The sequence below is a fragment of the Nicotiana tabacum genome, chromosome 11, assembly GCF_000715075.1.
Source record: "Nicotiana tabacum cultivar K326 chromosome 11, ASM71507v2, whole genome shotgun sequence".
NCBI classification, from domain to species: domain Eukaryota; kingdom Viridiplantae; phylum Streptophyta; class Magnoliopsida; order Solanales; family Solanaceae; genus Nicotiana; species Nicotiana tabacum.
The window spans coordinates 129,988,248-130,007,842 of NC_134090.1; the positions used below are offsets into that span (position 1 = coordinate 129,988,248).

At 36.0% G+C, this 19,595-nt stretch overlaps 1 protein-coding gene across 1 annotated transcript; it reads right to left on the reverse strand.

Annotated features, from left to right (window-relative positions):
• Window positions 1–6,455: 6,455 nt before the first annotated feature.
• Window positions 6,456–15,340, reverse strand: LOC107805444 (uncharacterized). Its single transcript, XM_016629492.2, has 5 exons — window positions 15,053–15,340; window positions 14,742–14,876; window positions 13,329–13,436; window positions 12,832–12,927; window positions 6,456–6,861 (listed from the first exon to the last, which is right to left on the reverse strand). Exons 1-5 carry the CDS (start codon window positions 15,188–15,190, stop codon window positions 6,697–6,699), a joined length of 642 nt encoding a protein of 213 aa, XP_016484978.1. The 5' UTR covers window positions 15,191–15,340; the 3' UTR covers window positions 6,456–6,696.
• Between the last annotated feature and the right edge of the window lie 4,255 nt (window positions 15,341–19,595).

Genomic DNA, 19,595 nt, shown 5'->3' on the forward strand with positions numbered 1-19,595 from the left:
TTTGCCGCTTTTAACTACGTGATTATTCATGATTATGGAATTATCTTGAAACGAGTCACGCGTACGTGTACTCTTTTTGTTTGGCGTGTCAAGAATCATGTAACGCGTACGTGTACACAATTAATCATGCTTTTGTTAATTAAGATTGTTGCGTCCAAAGTTGCGCGAACGCATACCTTGGTTTTAATTTAAGAAATCGTGGCTATGTCACGCGAACGTGTACATAATCACTATAATAAATCCAAAACGTGCCTAAAGCACTCTAACGGTGTTCATTATTCTTCCTAGAATTTGAGATTATTAATGCCAAATTTACGAACAAGATATTATTGGGGAGCAGATAGGATGGCTAACATGATCTATTACTTGGCCAGATTCCTTATGGTCCAAGGCCTACCTTATGGTCCATTCTTATTCCTTGCCAAGAAAGAAACAACTCCAATTTTTCCATCTACCCGATTAAAAGCATTTATTCAAGAACCCAAGACTACATGCATCACAATCGTAATAAAAACTAATTATAACAATTCAAAGGAAAACTACGACATGCTACTCAAACAACGTAGAATCACAAATCAATCAACATGCATACCAAGCTATCATAACACAATGAAATAAGAATTAAAATTGAGAATTGGACCTTTTATTAACGAACAAAGCTGAAAATTGCAAATCAATCGGGCTACACAAAGCAACAATCCTCGGACCGAAACACCGAAATTACAAACCGGAACCTCGAATCGACACCGTTCCAACTCCTAACACCCGATCGATTCTAAAGCTGCACACAAACTCCGCCACGTGCAGCTCCACCGAGTTGAACACACTCACCTCCACGCTTTGTATTCTCCATACGCCCGAGGAATATTACCACCAAAACATCCTTACTTTTTAAATCAATTGTCTGTATTTATCTTGAAATTCGAAACTAATAGAGTAATTCCATGAAGGGAGTTCCAGTGGAGTACTTGTAGTTATAAAGTAAGAGATACAAATTAAAGGTGTAATGTAAATGTAATCACGGAAAAAGAAAGAGAACCCAATTTTGTTAATAACCTACAAACGGAAAAAAGACAAATAAAGATTCATGTCCACAGCTTTTCGTTACCCAATATTTTGTTCTTTGAATTGATACAAATTGAGAAGACGATAGCTTTGAAATCGGAAAAAACTAGAAATTTGAGGTTGAAATGAAGAAATTCAAGACCTTTGCTACTGACCGCAGCTTCAATTATTGTTATTGCTCTCTTTTTTACTGTAGGAATTTTTTTTTCTTAGCTAGGTCTAGGTCTAGGAATTGAAATTTTAGGGTAGGATTTCTATAATGAGGTATTTTATATGGAGCTGGGAAGGGATGATGGTCATTAGATTAGAAGAAAAATAGATGTCTAGGATTAAATCTTGCACTTAAGTGGGCTAATGAGTTGGGAAGAATGGGCTAAGGGTAATTGGGTTGGACCATGTCTTTTGGGTTTGAATTTAGGCTATAAAAAAGATCAAATAATATAATGTATCTATAAAAATATAAAAATCACTCTAAATTAAAATAAACTAATATAAAACTAAATACTACGTGTGAAACTAATTTTTTTTGTATTTTCAAATGTTATAATACTATAAATATAAATACACTAATTGACTTTAACCTAAATATGAAGAATATTTTTTTTTGTAATTTTTTACTTTTTGTGATAAAATAAAGTAAAAATAAAAGAGTCAAAACTAGCTAAAATATCGATATTAGACCTAAACTAAATATTATATTCTAAAATATGTAAAATCTTGGGGAGGATCAAAAATCACATGTCTACACGTATGATATTTTGAGACTTGTTGGTATGTTTGGTTAAGGTCCTGAGGGCCTCGGGTGAGTTTTGGGTGGTTAACGGATTATTTTTGGACTTTGGTTGATGGCTGATATCTGCTGGTGTGATTATTCTGGTTTCCTTCATCTATCAAAATCGAGGTCATGATCGAGTCCATGAGGGAGGGCAGAAACGAGAGGGCAGAATTGAGGGCAGCCTGGACAGAAGCTTTAAGTTATAAAATAAGGGGACTTCATTCCATTTTCCATTTTTGACGAATTGTAGCTTGGGGAGAGGAAATTCTTGAGAGATTTTTCAAGGAAAAACATTGGGGTAAGTGATTCTTACTTGGTTTTGGCTAAATCCCATGATTATGTCTTTAATTTCATGATCTAATTTGTGATTTTGGGTGAAAAATTGGGGAAAAAGAGGAAGTGTTCTTGAGATGAATTTTTGAGGTTTTGAATGGTATTTTGTTATCGGATTTGAGTAAATTTGATATGGTTAGACTCGTGAGTGAATGAGCTGGCTTTTATGACTTTTGTCGGATTTCGAGACGTGGGCTCGGGGACCGAGTGCGGGCCTATTTTGGATTTTTGGCTCTAATTCAGTAGTTTTCTTGTGGAATTGATCTTTTAGCCTATATTAACTGTATTGTACTACTTGTGGCTAGATCCGGGACGTTCGGAGGCCGACTCGTGAGGCAAAGGCATTTTGGAGTAGCATTTTGCTCGGATTGAGGTAAGTAACAGTTTTAAATCTAGTCCTGAGGGTATGAAACCCCGGATGTTGTGCTATGTGATTATTTTGGAGGTGATGCACATGCTAGGTGATGGGCGTGTGGACGTGCACCGTGGAAATTGTGACTCGGTTCGTCCCGCAGAATCGTAAATTGGAATAACTTGCTATTAGCTATATGTTTCTCTCAGTGTTATAGAAATTGGACTGAAATCCATATTAGAAATAATGCTTAGGCCATATGAAGTCATTGTTGGGACCCGCAGAGGTCGTGTACTTGCTGAATTAACTGTTATTTGTTGTCTTGTACTCAGTCATGATTTTCATACGTATCATACCTCCATCTCTTCTTGTTCCTTGTTCATATATGTTATTATCTCTGTTTGGGCTGATTTATATGATTTTTGAGAACCTGAGAGACTAGGGAGGTTGATGACTGAGTGAGGCCGAGGGCCTAAGGATGAGGTATTGATATTGTAGCCCGTAAGTTGTTCGTGCGGATCCTGATATGATATTGTAGCATGTGAGTTGTCTGTGCGGATCTTGATAGTGATATTATAGCACGTGAGTTGTCCGTGCAGATTATAGAGCTTGGACTGTAGGAGCTCTCCGGAGTTTGTACACTCCCAGTGAGCGCAGGTACTTATTGAGCATGAGTACTGAGGGCTGAGAGCCAAGTGATTGAGCTGTTGAGATAAGTTGAGTGACTGTTGCCCTGAGAGGCTATACTTATTTTCATTTGTTGTTGTACTTAGTTGATATTTGTCATTGTTGTGAACTTCCTAGAAGATTTTATATTCGGTCTACTTGAACTTGAAACTGTATAAAACTGACTTGACTTAAACTACCGAATTTGGAAGCATGTTTATTCTTTACTGAAATTACTTAAATGAACTGTACTTGTATAGCTCGTCACTACTTCTCAGTTCCTTATTTGTTTCTATTACTTACTGAGTTGGTTGTACTCACGCTACACCCTACACTTAAATGTGCAGATCCAGGTGTGTCCTGTCACGAAGGATATTGAGCTCGTTCGTGGTCGAATACCAGAGATTTACGAGGTAGTTGCCGGCGTTCACAGTCCTTGTTCTCCTTCTTTGATATCTTTCTTTCCTGTATTGACATTTAGACATAGACTCTGGTAGACATTGTTTTCTAAGACTGGTTGTTTAGATGCTTATGACTTAGTGACACTTCGATGTCGGGCTATTTTTCGCACTTATATTTTGGGTTTACCCCGTTTTATGAAAAACTCCGGTTATTTTGAATGTCTTAATTCATTTCTGTTAAATATTGAGAGTGTTTTGAAAATGGTAGCTTTCCTAGTACCACGATAGGCGCCATCACGACGAGTTAGGTTTTGGGTCGTGGCAAGGCTTTCGGTGCTTATGATGTAGTTTTGATTTCCTCCACGTTACGAAAAGTCAGTGGCGTAAGCAGGATTTTTCATAAGCGGTGTTACAATTTGAAGAAATGAACAAATAAATAACTTATTGTAGTTGTAAGCGGTGTCATTTTCTATATTTATCCCTAATATTTTTATTTTTCTTATACATAACTTGTAAAAGAATTCGGCGAAGCGGTGTCACGACATAAGGCAAGGTGTATACGCCCCTGCTAAAAGTAATGCATATTTAAGGAAATCAATGTGCTAAGCTGATAGCATAATAGATAAATATTATTCGTTGAAAGACATTTGCTAAAGAAGAATTTCGTGATGCTTAATTGTGTGAATATTAGAGTTAAATGCCTAGAGGTGTTGTTATGTCAAATATCACTAGTTTCTCAGATTATACATGGGGAGGCAACTAGATTTTATCATCATACAACTATTTTTCAACTTTCATACAACATTCAAATAAAAAAAAAATATATAACTACAACACAATACAATTTACCTATAATTTTACTACAACTTTACTACAATTTCGTAAGTATATTGTATGTTATGTCTTCTTCTTACTACAACTGTACTACAATTTCGTAAATATATTGTATGTCATGTCTTCTTCTTCTTCTTCTTTTTCTTCGAGTTTCAATCTGAAATTCAGCCAGAACCAAGTCTAATCTTCACCAAGCACTCTCAAAATTGAGATATAAATTCCAAACGATATTTTCAATTGTTTGCAATAACACACAATCCAAACAAATAATGATTTTGAAAACCCAAATTCGAATTCAAAGCTTTATGATAGATTAGTGTTCGAATATTTAATTCCTACGACTTGGAGGTTACTTCAATTGGTTGATTGGCAGAAGACAATTTTTAGGCTTACCTTATTGAGAGAGAAAAATGGTGAGAGAGAAAGATGAAGAAAGAAAGAGATGCGACAGTGAGGAAAGAGGAGAGGAGAGGAAAAAGGAAAATGATGTAACTAAATCCCCTAATTCAAGACACTAACAATGGATTGAATATAATTTGTAAGTAATTTTTGTTTAGGGTGGGTAATATACAAAACTAGGAAAATTTTGGTAAATAAGTTTCAAATATTATATAGGAAGGAAAAATTCCCTTAAATAAATCAGGGAAAAGAAAAGATCTTTGCAGACTTGCTAATACACTGCAAAAATTATAAATTTGTGTCCATAAATAGTTTGACTTCCGGTTAATAATTGTTTCATGGGATAAGGGATCATTGCTCCTTCTAAACTCAATTTCATTGTTGTCTTAAGTAGAGGGAAAATCGAAATCGAAGAAGAAAACAAGGACTCTGGGCCGTTTGTTTAAAAAGGGTTACATCTTTTTTTTCTTATAAACTCTTTTATCAACTAAACACTATTTGGAAGACTGTTTTTGCTCTTGAAATTTTTCAAGGACACCCAGTAGTGGCAATTGCCAATTGATACAAAACTTAAAAGGGTATACATAGCAGAACTTATTTTTATATGGGGTGTGTTTGGTACGAAGAAAAATGTTTTTCTTGGAAAATATTTTACTTGAAAATGTTTTTGTTGTTAAATATTTTCTTTAAAAATATTTTCCTGAAAAATGAGTGGTTTTATTTTCCCATATTTGGTGCTGAGTGAAAACTTTTTCCAAAAATTATTTTCTAGTTTTTAATTAGTGAGTAGAGGTTACTTAAAATATATAGTTTAAGTAAATAGGGGTGGGAAGGAGGGAGGGGGTGGGGGTGGTAGGTGTGGGTGGGTAGAGAGTGGGGAGTTAGGGTGGTTGGGGCAGTGGATGTGGGAATAGGGTGGGGAAGATTGAAAAAGAGTGTTAGAAAATACTTTCATCCTCTTGGTAGGAAAAATATTTTTGTCCAATTGGAGGAAAATGAGTCCGTAAGAAAATTATTTTTCAAAATATTTAAGCCCACTAAACATAAAAAAAATAAAAAACATTTTCCAGAAAATACTTTCCATCATACCACACACCCATGAATTCATCTGAAAGTCAAGCATGAAACTTGGAACAATTAACATGAAAGTTTCTATCTTCAATCGCGATAATTCCTTTGTGTTCCCTTTCGAGGATAGAAAAAAAAAAAGAATTCAGGATTACGAAACCGATTACTGAAAAAACAAACACTATTGCAGAAATCAGCACAAGTGGAGCACAGAGGTAATTACATGTAAATTTTTATGATATTATTTGATAAAATGATAACTAACCTACTATCACTTCTTAATAATGTCAATATATATATAATTTAAATCCAAGGAAGAAGAAATTTCCAACTCCAAGTATGAGTGTTAAGACATATAGTTGTGTTCCAAAGGTGAGAAGAAAATAAAGACAATTGCTGGACTACTTTGGCAACGGGAATTTGCAGGAAAGTTACATTATGGAAAGACAATTATGATAAATACTATGCATCTAGCATGCTTTTAATTAATCCATATATGCGCCACAACATACTGATCAAAGCTGTGGCACTGCAGAGAATACACAGATGAAAGAAAAGGGCAAACAGTCCAAATGACCATCAAATTGTAATAAAAATCTCATATCATCCCAAAAATTTCCAGGAGGTTATTCCAAAAGTCCAAATAACTGGACAAAATGCTATCTTTTTCTGCCAAAAGACAACCATCTATGCTAAAACTACAGATGAACAATAAAGCTTAGACCATCATCACATTCGAAGGCAGAGATCATTTAACTTCTGTCACAGATACTTGGTATTATAAGATGTTGGAAGTGTTCGCTTCATCTGCCCCTAATTTTCACTTGCAGAATCCATTGAACCTTACCCTCTGGCAAAGGAATGGACCTCGGCATCCGCAGTGGTATTTCAAACTCACCCATCACATGCAAAGGCGTATCCAGAACCAAATGTTCCGGTTCAATATGAACAGAGAGCTGTCTCACCACCTGATAAAGCAGAAAGAAATTTGGAAGCATGAAACTAGTATTACGTTTTTGAGTATTATCAATATAAGTGTAACAGAAAATCAAAATAATGGGGCTTTTTCCAACAAATCAAGTATCTTCAATTGTGCATTTCTATATTGTCGATCAAATGATGGAATCAAAAGATAATGGACATACGGCTCCCCCTCCCAACTAAGCGCTCTGCATAGCTGAGGGGTACACATTATGAGGAGACATCTCAAAAAAGGAAAAATTGTTTGAGAAAGGAGGAGACATGTCAATCATATATCACAATCTCCTATATGTCATTTTCAAGATCAGTCTCAGATATAGTATGTGCAGAAACCGACAGTAATATTGGCCGAGTTGTTATCATTAAGTTATTAATGCAAGTCAGGTCTCACATGGTCATAATAGGAGGTAGATTTCATCCCCAGTAGATACTGCTTTCATTGTGGAGAAAATTTGTCCTTATTTTCCTCAATGGAAAGCGCCCATGCCAATACCAAATGTCCAAACCATAAAACTCCTACCACAGATGTGTTACATCTTAACATTCTCCTTAAATTTCACAACCCCTCAAACCAGCTCTTCATGACACTACACTTTGTGGTAATCACCAGGGGCGTGCGTAGAACTTTCAGTAAGCGGTGTCACAATTAATTGATGGCCGATAACCCAAAGGAGTTCAGGGAGATGACGAGATTGAGAAGCTGAGTACACTAATAGCAAGCTAGCACAAATAAATATTGCAAATTCATGAAGTAATTATTCTGAATTGAGCGTTTACAAGGTGAAAAATAAAATTATTATTGTCATTTTACTTTGGTTTGTACTCCTTATTTTATAGGGGAGGTCAGAGGTTCGAAACCCCAGCCCTTCTTTTTTAGAGAGGCAAGCTCAGAAAAACAAAAGGTCACGTATGCAGGAATCGAACCCTGGACCTATACTAACTTAACCAAAGGCTTAACCATTGAGCTAACACCTAAATGTTTGTCAAGTGGTGTCACTTTAGATAATATGTACAAATTTACTGTTCGCATGTCATTTACAGCAACAGTTTTAATCAAAATTTCCGACAAAGCGGTGTCACGTGACACCGCTTCAATGCACGTACATCCGCCTCTGGTAATCACTAATTGGATATGGGTTTATTAATTGGAAGTGCAAATCAAAATAAAGATTTGGATTGCGAATTGGAAGTAAAAATAACATCCAAATACTTTTGGACGTTTGACATTGTAGATAGGTCCCACAAAATAATTTCTATCCAATGTAAAGTTTGCAATGACCGAAATTGGCATTCCCAATTATCAAAAAGAAAAGAAAAAAGGAACACTGATGTTCTCCAAAAGATAGCATGTCAAGGATACATCATACAACTAAAAAGATAACAAACCACTACGGATCCAACCCTAGGAACTCCTACTTCCAAGTAAAACTCTTCAAGAGCTTAAATGCACCATGTCTGAAGAATATTTTACAAGAGACTTCCTTACGTATCCTCAAGTTGCCTATCTTTTGGTTTTTCGACAACCAAGAGAATCCCCGACAGTTTGTGGTGCACGGTTCGAAACTCGGTAGATAATGGGCATATGTCCCTCTATCTTTCTCCACTTAAATACCAGATTTTTAATTGTGGCAAGACTCAAACCCATGATGTTCACCTAATCCATACATCACAACTTGAGCTGTTACCGCTAAACCAAAGCCCTGGGTGCTCCTCAATTTGCCTATCTTGAAGTTAGAGTAATTAAATAAAATGTTAATATTGTTATACTAAGTCACCATCTTTTTGATTCTCAAATTCGCACATCTTGAAGGTTTTCCCTTTTCTTCCTTTTTCTTAAATGTAGCGGTAAAAAGTATTATCGCTCATTAAAATAATTGGCTTATCTGGTTTCTCTCTATTTTCTTTTCTTCCCCACAAGTAGTCACCAATAATGCACCGAGATGTATGACGTCATATCCATATCTTGACATGTCGTACACTTCTCACCAAAGGCATGTTTGTCTACATTTGATTAAAACCCGTAAGTTCTGCTACAGACATTCTCCATTTACTTCTAACTTTCTTCTAACACGATTATGAAGAATATGGACTACACCAGAAATCTTCCACAATACAATGTATGATCATTTCGTCACCCATTTTATTGATTGATTTAGAGATTTCCAAGCTTAATTGTAGGAGTAGATTGATTCTAGAATATTTTCCTTCATTATAATTAATTGCAATTAATGAGTAATTTATTGTCTTTCCTAATTTAGTCTTAGGAGTCATTGTATAAGTACTTAATCTCATGGGATGTAAAAATACACACAGAAATACAAGAAGTCTTCTTCTTCTTGAAGAGCATGCTCTATGGGGAAATGGCCGTGGAGATTCGGGGTAGAAGCGCATGCTCTATGGAGGGAGGTCATAGTAGAAAAGTACGATTCCACGGGAGGGGGTTGGAGGACCAAGGCAATCACAAGACCATATGGAGGAGCATCATGAAGAATTGAGAATCCTTCAGTGGCAACATCTCTTACAGGGTGGGTGATGCAAGGAGAATCAGCTTTTGGAATCATAGGTGGTGTGGAGAGGATACTCTGAGGGTCTCTTTCCCCCACGTCTTCAGAGTTTCAAACCAGAAGGAATTGATGGTCCAACAGATTCGTAAGGAGCATGTAGGGGGGTAGTACGGGACCTCTCATTTAGAAGGAACATGCAAGATTGGGAGATTGCGGAGCTCCAAGATTTATTGACACTGCTATATGGGCAAGACAGGCCTCAGCCATCATGTGATTCTTGGAGATGGGGTTTGCGTGGCGATGGTCTGTTCACCGTAAAGTCCTTTTACCAGAGTATATTGGTGAGAGAGGAGGCCTCTTTTCCATACTCCTCGATCTGGATTCCTAAGGCGCCTACGAAGGTGTGCTTTTTTGCATGGCTAGCGGCGAGGGGAGTGATTTTGACTGCTGAGAATCTGCGAAAGAGGGGAATTACTCTTGTTAGTTGGTACTATATGTGTAAAAGCTCGGGGGAAGAAGTTGATCATCTTTTGTTGCATTGCCCTGTGTCCTCGGCTTTGTGGAGGGCGATCATGAACCTTTTTGGTGTTCAATGGGTGATGCCAAGCACTGTAAAAGAAATGCTATATAGCTGGGCCGGGTTCCGTAGAAGAAGAAAGAAAAAGGCATGGAAGTTCGCCCCGTTAGCTCTCATGTGGATAGTTTGGGGGGAGAGAAATAGGAGAGCTTTTGAGGGGATTGAGTCTCCATTTTCACATCTTAAGAATAGTCTTTTGCCTTTGATCGCTTTTTGGTGCACTCATATAGCCCCTATTTGTATGGAAGATTGGGCGTCTTTTGTAGGGAATCATGTTCTGATGTAAATTCTCTACTTTTTGGTATACTTCTTGTATACGGTTCTCTCCCTTTTGATTAATACAATTTACCCTATCAAAAAAAATGAATTCTCACGTGCTTGGCCAATTGAAAAAAATGACGCCCGCACGTGAGGGGGCGTGTTGAAGAGGCAATTAAATAACTAAAAGTATGCTCTCTCTAACAGCTTAAGCTTTTAGATGAAATGGTCACACACTCCAACACATAGATTGTGAGAACTTCAAGTATTCATTAAACACCATGTACTAGAGTAGTCTTCAAGCACTCGGTCATAAGGACGGACACTGGGCTATTTTCTCAATGGAAAATATCAGAAGTGGACATCAAATTACGAAACTAAACCCCTAACAGAGTAATCACAGAAAAGATTTCGAAAGAAAAGAAAGTTGGAAGTGATTTCTATATCTAGTCTTTCCACAAACAGTTTAGAGCAAGAAGATGAAGCAAATAACTAGTGATCTAGATGTACAGTTAAGATAGTAAGGCTTTCAGTTTAGCAAATAACATATCCCACCAGCAAGCCAATACACATACAGAAAACAAGGTAGCAGCTGTAAGAAATTCCTAGTTACAGGGATAGGCTTTCCTTAAGTAACTTTCACTTGGCACCACACATAAAACAGAAAAAGGTCCAAACCGAGATTGCTGGAACTAAAGTCAGTTTGCAAGAGTGAAGAAAAAACATTAAGTGTAGTTTCCCAAACGAAAAATTTAGACTATTTCCTTCATATTTTATTAGTTTTATGAACCTCCATACCAAAAAGATTAGTTCTAATACATACCCATGTTTTGGATCACTAAATTATGAATAACTAAATTACTTCTTTACACATCCTTCTTTTTCATTAGAGAAGGAAAACCTTTAAAGCACATTGCCTTAAGAAAAAGGCAAATGCAAATGCCTCATGCCAAAATTTTACAACTCAGATTTGCTACACCTGACTGTCTTCAGCCAATTAGCCATTGAGTAACAGTGTTCCTTTTAAAACATTAACGTGGAGCCAGGTCAATAATAAAGGAATTAACAAACCTAGAGAGACCAGCTGATTCAAGCAAAGGAAACAACGAGAAACTCTTAAGTATGGCTTCCAGCAAGCAACTATACTCATAAGTCATAATAAACATATAAACCATAACTGTAGACTATCTTGGATCCAAAATTCTGTCACTAAGGAACATTAGAAAGAGAATAAACTATTTTATCCCAAAAGCAACTGTGATGCAAATCATAATGGGCTACTGCACTTCTGCACAATAATTGTATAGTGTCTGTTCAGATAGCATCCTATACAAGATCCTAAAAGGTACTCCAAAGGTCCATCTTAGGGTTTTCTGCAGAAAAGGAGCACTGAGCTCAAAGGACTTCAAAACGAGTAAGGATTTGTTGCAAATAGAAATACGAACTGGCAAAGAAGGAAGAGAGTAGTGGACATATATGGTGCTGATACACATAGTCAGGTAAAATAGTACAGGTAATGAAGGGCACCTTAATGTCCTACAATTATTGGGAAAGAGAAAAATGATTGGCCAAGTGAACAAACTGAACGGTGATGGAATTTGAGTCTCAAGGCTCGGACTGGAAAAATATAAAAAGGGGAAGGAAGAAGAGATAAGAAACTGCTGGCATTACTCTAACCATCCCAGAAACATCACAGCCAAGATTAGAACTACAGAACAGAATTTTTTTTGATACGTCAAATATTGTTTAATAAACACCAAATCCATGTCAAAAAAACATGTATAAGATGTGCATGTACTCTACTTGAGTCATACATTGTCTTCCACCAAATGTGGCCAACTATTCATACAGCATGGTATTTTCTCTTTACACCAAAAGCACAATTGAAAAGAAAGATCTCTTTATGCTTTCTACATTGTTCTCACTATCATGAAAAGCACAATTGAAAAGAAAGATCTCTTTATGCTTTCTACATTGTTCTCACTATCATGAAAAGATCTCCTATTCCAGTGTTCCATATACTCCAACATAAAGCAGAATTGCTGAGAGAAACTGTAACTCTTTTTTGCGATAAGTGCAAATTTAGAGTTTTTAATGTACTACCGGTTTTAAATCCTCGCCGACCTAAATTTGGAAACCAGTGAGGAAAAAGACTACCTTGTCCACCAAGTGACTTCTATATCCTAGAGAAACCCAGTATTATGTACCAAAAACTTAATCTACGAAGAAAAAATTACCAACAACACACATGACTCGGAAAAGGGGCCCACTGGGGGATATAAAGAAGACTATAGAGATTTTTTGTCCCCCAAAAGGTATTTAGGGCACAATACCAGTAAAACCAAAATTTTAGAAAAGTTATAACACAAAGAGAAAAGAATTAAAAAACATAGAGAGTGACAATAAGCACCTTTTAGAGGGAAAAAAAAAAGAGAAGAAAGAAGCTGCCTGGCTGTCACTAAAGAAAAGCAAGCTCCGCAAGTCTGAACTTACTGTAAATTTTCTCTTCCCCGGGTTTTACAGAGCACATCACTTTTAAGGCAAAGGTTATCAACCGAGATTTTTGAATGGAAAAATAAAAAGAGAACATAGACATCAAGTTAGGGACAAAGTATCACCTCAGCCACAATTTCATCTTTTCCAATAGGTTCCTGAATGAAAGTCCTACCACTGTCATCTTTCATCAACGGTTTCTTTGCGAGTTTTCTAAGAACCTGAAAACAAATTGCAGTTCAGATGAAAGAAAAAGAGGCGAAGAACTACTGATAGCCCAATTACCAAAAATGTATCTGAAATAGTTAAGAGAACGAAGGGATGACTCTTGAACCTTATGAAACACTATCAATTATAGCACGACTCAGTCACTGTTACAACAAATCTATACCAGTTACCAGTTATGCTAGTTCGCCAATATGAACAGTTAGTGTGAGATAAAAGATGATCAGGTAGATTTACTTTCCTCTTCTGTATCCTTTTTCAGGAAAAAATAGCAGGATGTGACAGGGTAGTAAGAAGTTCATGATCAATTTTCATGAGATATGATAAAAGACTAGTGAAAATCATTACTGAAGACTGTTTTAAAAAATTCCACAGAGCTTTAGCATAAGACACTGACCAACTTAGTTCTATCCAGGCGGTTTGCTGCCATCTGGTATTCTTTCATCTTATCTTCCTTGGTTGCTGGAACTATTTTAACCTCTTCAACTTCCTCACGTTGGTAAAGCTGGTAGAGGCAGCAGATTTAAAACACTAAACAGATGAATACAGCATCTCAAGAGAACTTAATTAATATGCAAAAAGAAAGCAAGGAGAAAATCAAGCTCATTTTACTTTATTCACAAATGGCACCACTTACAGTGTGAAAAAGTGTGAAGGCCAACCGCCCAAATGTTTATTACACAGTGTTGATCGCAAAACATGCAAGGGTATGCCACATGCTCAACATAGGAAAATCCATATCATTGTCCCAAATACTCAGCCTTTTCAACGGTAGGTGCACTAAGATATCTGTTTGTGATATGTAATAAAAAGCGAAAATTTGCAGAGGAGAAAAAGAGAGTTTTTTCCCCTTCTGAATAAATACATTTGCAGAGGAGAAAAAGAAAGTTTTTTCTCCTTCTGAATAAATACAATGGGAAGCGGGAAATCCATCTCGCATAACTTTATTGGATGTAGTTTGATAACAAAGAGTATATTATTTTTTTGCAGATGGGAAACTTGTATGACAAGGGCAGAACAGTGCTTGCATTGCAACTGTACTTCAAACAAACGAGAAACATAAGACTAGAACAATTTTCAAGATAGCCAGGTTCAGCAAAACTATGAGAGCTAATCAAGGGGAGTTTTCAAGGGAGGGAGACAGGATCTCTAGTTCTGTTCTAGAATCAAAACATAAAAAAGTACTAACTAAATAGGCAGCGAGCCATTCAAAGGGACTTTTTTATAATGACGGTGATATCCTGGCCAACTTGTGCGCTCCAAGACTATACCACCAAGTACCTCCTACCTCCCGTCAACACAGGTATCACGTAAATCTGCCCACCAAGACTTATCAGAGAACACTCTTTTTTTATCTCTCGTAGCACCATGGTTTTATTTATTTTTTCTCTTGAAGTTCTTTTCTCTATTTTATTTCATGGTATCAAAGCCAAAAAGAGAATTAGGGTACTAAAAAAGAGGCCAAAACCAAAAGTCTAAACTCTTTCAAATTTTCACCAAGTCCGACCTACCTTTCTGATGGGATATCTGAAAGAGAGCTTTGTATTTAGGGTGTTCTTCGTCCTTTTTAGTGGAGACCTACTCCAATGCTTATTGGAGATAGACTCCTATTTACGCTTTTGATTTTATTTATTAGGGTACATCAAATTCCCCTCTTAGGTACATTAACATATCATATACTCAAAATTTCTCCAAAATTCAAGTTCAGGACAGGAGAATAAAAGAACCAACATATCAAATTCTCGCAACAAAATAATCCTATTCAGAGCAATTTCAAGATTTAAAACCAAACAGTACAAATGGAACGAACCTTTCGCTGATCTTCCATAAGATGCCTGTACTTGTCGATATTGGGTACAGCCAGCAATTTGGGCATAAGATGGTTGCGAAAATACCCAGGTGCTACTTTCACCGTTTCCCCTGCTTTTCCAAGCTTGTCTATGCTCTGCTTAGTAAAACATCAATATTATTGAACAAAAGGGCCAGTGTAAATTGTTGTAATTGGTGAAGGGTCAGTGACAATTGGTTCAATAATATTGAAAAATGTAATCAGAAAAGAGAGAGAATGAGGCTTCTGTACTTGCAAAAGGGTCAGTGCAAAAGTGAAAGAGAATAACTTACAGTAGTGAGAATGACTTGTAGTTTTCGGTATCGAAGACCTTGAGCGGCGTAGAATAAGGGATGGTGCAAAGGTACTTCTCCTCCATCACATTTCTGCAACAAGGTTTTCACATTCTTCAGCTGTTGCCGCAGAGCCATTGCGAGCGGCGAATACAAGTAGAATGAAGAGGAGGTTGACGGCAAATGGTACTGAAGTGGGATTTATTTCCACCTTTGCCCCCCTTTCTTTTCCTTTTTTTCCCCCTTTACACTCGCATACACCTACGAAAATGAAAGAGAGTTCGAAACTGGAAGGCAAGGACAATTCCCAAGTATTAATAATGTGCATTTGGATATTGATTCTTGATTATTTTTTTAAAAATAAATTAAAATTTACATATATTTAGAGCTACTTATTAGATAAATATAAATTACTTTTATTAATCAAAATAGTTTTAAAACATCTCGAACATAATGAATGTTATTTAGAGCTGCTTATCGGCGTACGGATTCGAGCGGCGGAAACAGTTTCTTGTAATAATACAGGGTAAAGTTGCGTATGATAGACCCTTGTGGTCCGGTCTTTTTCCGGACTCCGTGCATAACAGGAGCATAGTGCACCAGACTTCCTTTTGTGTATTTGGATTGGAAAAAGGGAAGGCAAACAAATTTTAAATGATTACATTAAAAAAAATGACTGCATTTGATTGAATCAAATTGTAAAAAAGACTTTTAAAACATTAGCTGCTCTAGTAAGAAAATCTTAAAGGCTGAAATGAAATGTTAAGAATAAAGAGTTTCAAATATGTAACCGTATTGAACTTTTTAAAATGAACCAGGAAAAAGAACATCACTTAAAATAAAATAGAGGTATTATTAAATTTTTATTTAAGAACACCTTTTCGCATTCTAAACAAAATGGTTTGGGATGGCAAAAAAATGTTTTCTTCAAAAAATATATTTCATTGTGTACAGTTTTTTTATATCGAAAATATTTTATATCTAGAGAAAGATTTTTTTTTACCAAAATGAAGAAAATAATTTCCTTTACTTATGACATAAGTTATTTTCCTTTAAAAAAAGAGTGAAAACTACGCCTAACTTATTTGTTTCAGTCTAAAAATGACCTTCATCCGCCCATTTTCCTAAAAGTGACCAAACCGCTAAAGATCTAGCCTATATGTACCCTTATTTCTAACGGACTATATATTAATAAAAAATTATTAATGTCACATGGCTAATTCGGATTGCTCATTAAATATGACACCACCCCAACACATGTTTCATCCCTCCCATTAACCCTCCAGATCGACCCGACCCATCAAAAATCCTTTTAGCCCTTCAAAACACCCGATTTCATTTTATTCTTCACCTGTTTCATATTACTCTTCTGGAAAAAGCAAAATGATCGGTAATTTTGGAGGTTAACAGCTTGGGATTTTCAGCTACAGTATTGTGTTGAAGTTGACAGATTCATACTATTCTTAAATTTAAAGTCTTGCCTCCATTCAAGTAAGACTTTATGCTTGGGGTTTTTGAAATCTTCCATCTAGTGTTGCTTTTGATGTGTTGTGATGTTTCAATTGTGTCTTTAATGCTAGAAGATGTCTTTATTTAGTCATTTTTTAGTTGCATGTAGTCCCTAAGGACCCCAATTGATCTTTGAATTCTACGTCATAAGTGCTCCAAGCGCACTACCATCACAGTTTTTTCATCTCTACACCCCTCCAGCTCTTGTTCCATTTAGTTTTTATATTCCTAACAGATCATCTGTGATGTGATTTAGGAACCACAATTGCAACAACATCAATCAACCTCTGCAATAATCAAAATAAATAAAGAAGGTCAGTATTTTTGCAGTTAAAGTAAACTAACAGTGAAAATTTAACGTAAGTTGTAAATCTGAAACAACAACAACAATTAAAGTGGGACCACAAGTAAACAAAAAATCTATATATATTAATAAAGCTGGGCATTGAGAAGGTGATGCGGCATCCTTCTATGTCCACCAATTGTATTTATCTTTTTCCTCATTTTTTTGATATTTTTATCTTTTTTATTCACATTCAATAAATAAAAAAATTGTATTACACAAGAAACAATTGTTGCTTGAAACGTTTTTTAAGTCATTTACTGGAGAGTCCAACCGTTTCTTGGAAGCAACTGTTATCAATCTTTTAACTGATGTCCCTAAAGAGACGTAACAACTTATTGTAATCAACCGGTTACAACTCCTCACTTCTCATTCTGTGAGTATCATCAAAGCTTTATATATATATATATATATATATATATATATATATATATATATATATATATATATATATATTACACCATCAGCACTTTGGAAAAAAGCAAAGTGACAAGGTTCATGTCTTTGGTTTATCCAAGCAACATCGATAGCCTATGCAGCCTCTTAACCAATTCAAGGTAATTCTTCCTTTAGTATTGACTGTTTTTGCTTTGCTACTTTTACTATCCTTCTAAGCTTATATTTGTCTCAACTTGCAACATTTCTTTTGAGAGCAATACTTGAACATATCCTGAAATGGGTTGTGCCTTCTTTAAAAAATAACTTTTAATTTTGTGTTAAATAAAATATTTTTATTTTTTTGTGACAAATAGTTGAAACTTATCTATATGTCTGATCTAAGGATTTTAAGGGTATTCCTGCATGGACTATTTTAAAGAGTGCAATACCAGCAAAGCAATCGAAAATCTATAAGCATCTATTGTATTCTCTCGCTTTCTTCTCATAAAGTGCTCATTGTCTCTATATTTGTGTATATGTATGAGATCATTTTTTGTTACAACTTACATATATGTATGCCATTTAGATTACACAGATGCTTTACGTAGTTAAATTGTTATTTCAATCTACAATCTGAATGGGGAGGTATATGTTATAGGGTGAAAGGATTTCTCCGGCTGTGTCAAGTGGGAGATCATACTTTTGTTTATAACTAAGAATGTATTGTATATTTTGTCACACCTCCTTTTTACCTACACCTCTGCGGAAGGAGTATAAGGGAGTTTTTCCAATTTAGGTGACAATTGAAACGAGATTATTTATTTATTAAAAATTCAGAGTCGCCACTTTGGATAATTTTATGGTGTCCCAAGTCACCGGTTTAAATCCCGAATCGAAGAAAAGATTGACTCTTTATTACAGTCCGCGAACCAGAAATCCGGGTAAGGAATTCTGTTAAACCGGGAGAAGGTGTTAGGCACTCCCGAGTTCCGTGGTTCTAGCACGGTCGCTCAACTGTTATTATTGGCATAATTATCTGATTTTAAAATATTTTGAACTTATGTGCATTTTACTTCAAAATCGCTTTTATTTATTTTAAAGAAGATTTAACGTCGTCTAAAGCATGTCTTTGGATCTCGCCACATGAAATGCATCCGCAATCCGAAACACATTTTATTCAACGTTATTGAGATTCGGATTTGGGTCACATGAAATGCACACCCGAATAGGAAGGTAATATTATTAAAACAATGCGCCTAAAGCAACTACGCGTTTTAACTTTGCGAGGGCCATGAAAAAATTTGTTAAATGACACGCCTCGAATTCTAAAGATTAAAGCAATAATTAAATGAGGGTCATGCAATTGTCGTCTTTGTTTGGCATGCACACCTCAATTCCGAATTAAAAAGAAGAACTTAAATCAAACTCGTAGGGCCATAAACTATTGGCGTTGTCCAATATGGCTCACCTCCAATCTAATAAATGGGCTTAATTGATTACTTAACAAGGCTAAGAGGATTCCTATTTTTCTACTTTCAATTAAATGTTCAAACTGAGTTCTAGTAACCAATGTGTTTATAATGAATTCGAACTAAATATGATTGACGTTGAAGGGGCTTAAATCCGTGTCGGGCCCCATTAAAAGGCAGACCTGCTTATGATGATTCTATATGAGCAATTGGACCAACAGAGGCTCAGATCGTGAACACAGGGAAAATAGGCGAAGGATCGAGTCTCTGTACATGCAGAACATCAGAATTATTTGCAGTGTTGATGTGTGTCTAGTCCCCATCTTAAATCTGGGCTCAAATAGAGCCCAACACCATGTTGCAAGGGCTACCTATTCCCTGGTTTCTAAAGGACTTGAGTTGGGCCCAAAAGAAGGCCTAATTTTGCAGCAGGGTACAACGACAAACACGGACTCAAGATCGAATCCCCATAGCCACATAATCAGCGCACGAGCAAAGGATGAGATGGCTCCAAATCGATCCCAAACATAATAGAATAGACTAAATCTGATTCAAAAATGACCATGATATCCATTTAGCTTCTGAACTTAATTGTTTCAAAAGGACAGAACAAATAACATTTGAAAAAAAAATGCTGAACCCCATTAGATAATTCTGCTTTCTTGCACATCCATGTTAATCACACAAATTCAAACCAACCCCAAAACGACATTGATCCTTGACATATATGAAACAAACATGCTTAGCATGAGCCTGAACTTTTATTATAGAAATTCCATGATTCACATGTCAAAACAAAAATTCAATAACCTGCAAGCTATATGATTGAACTTCAACTCAACTT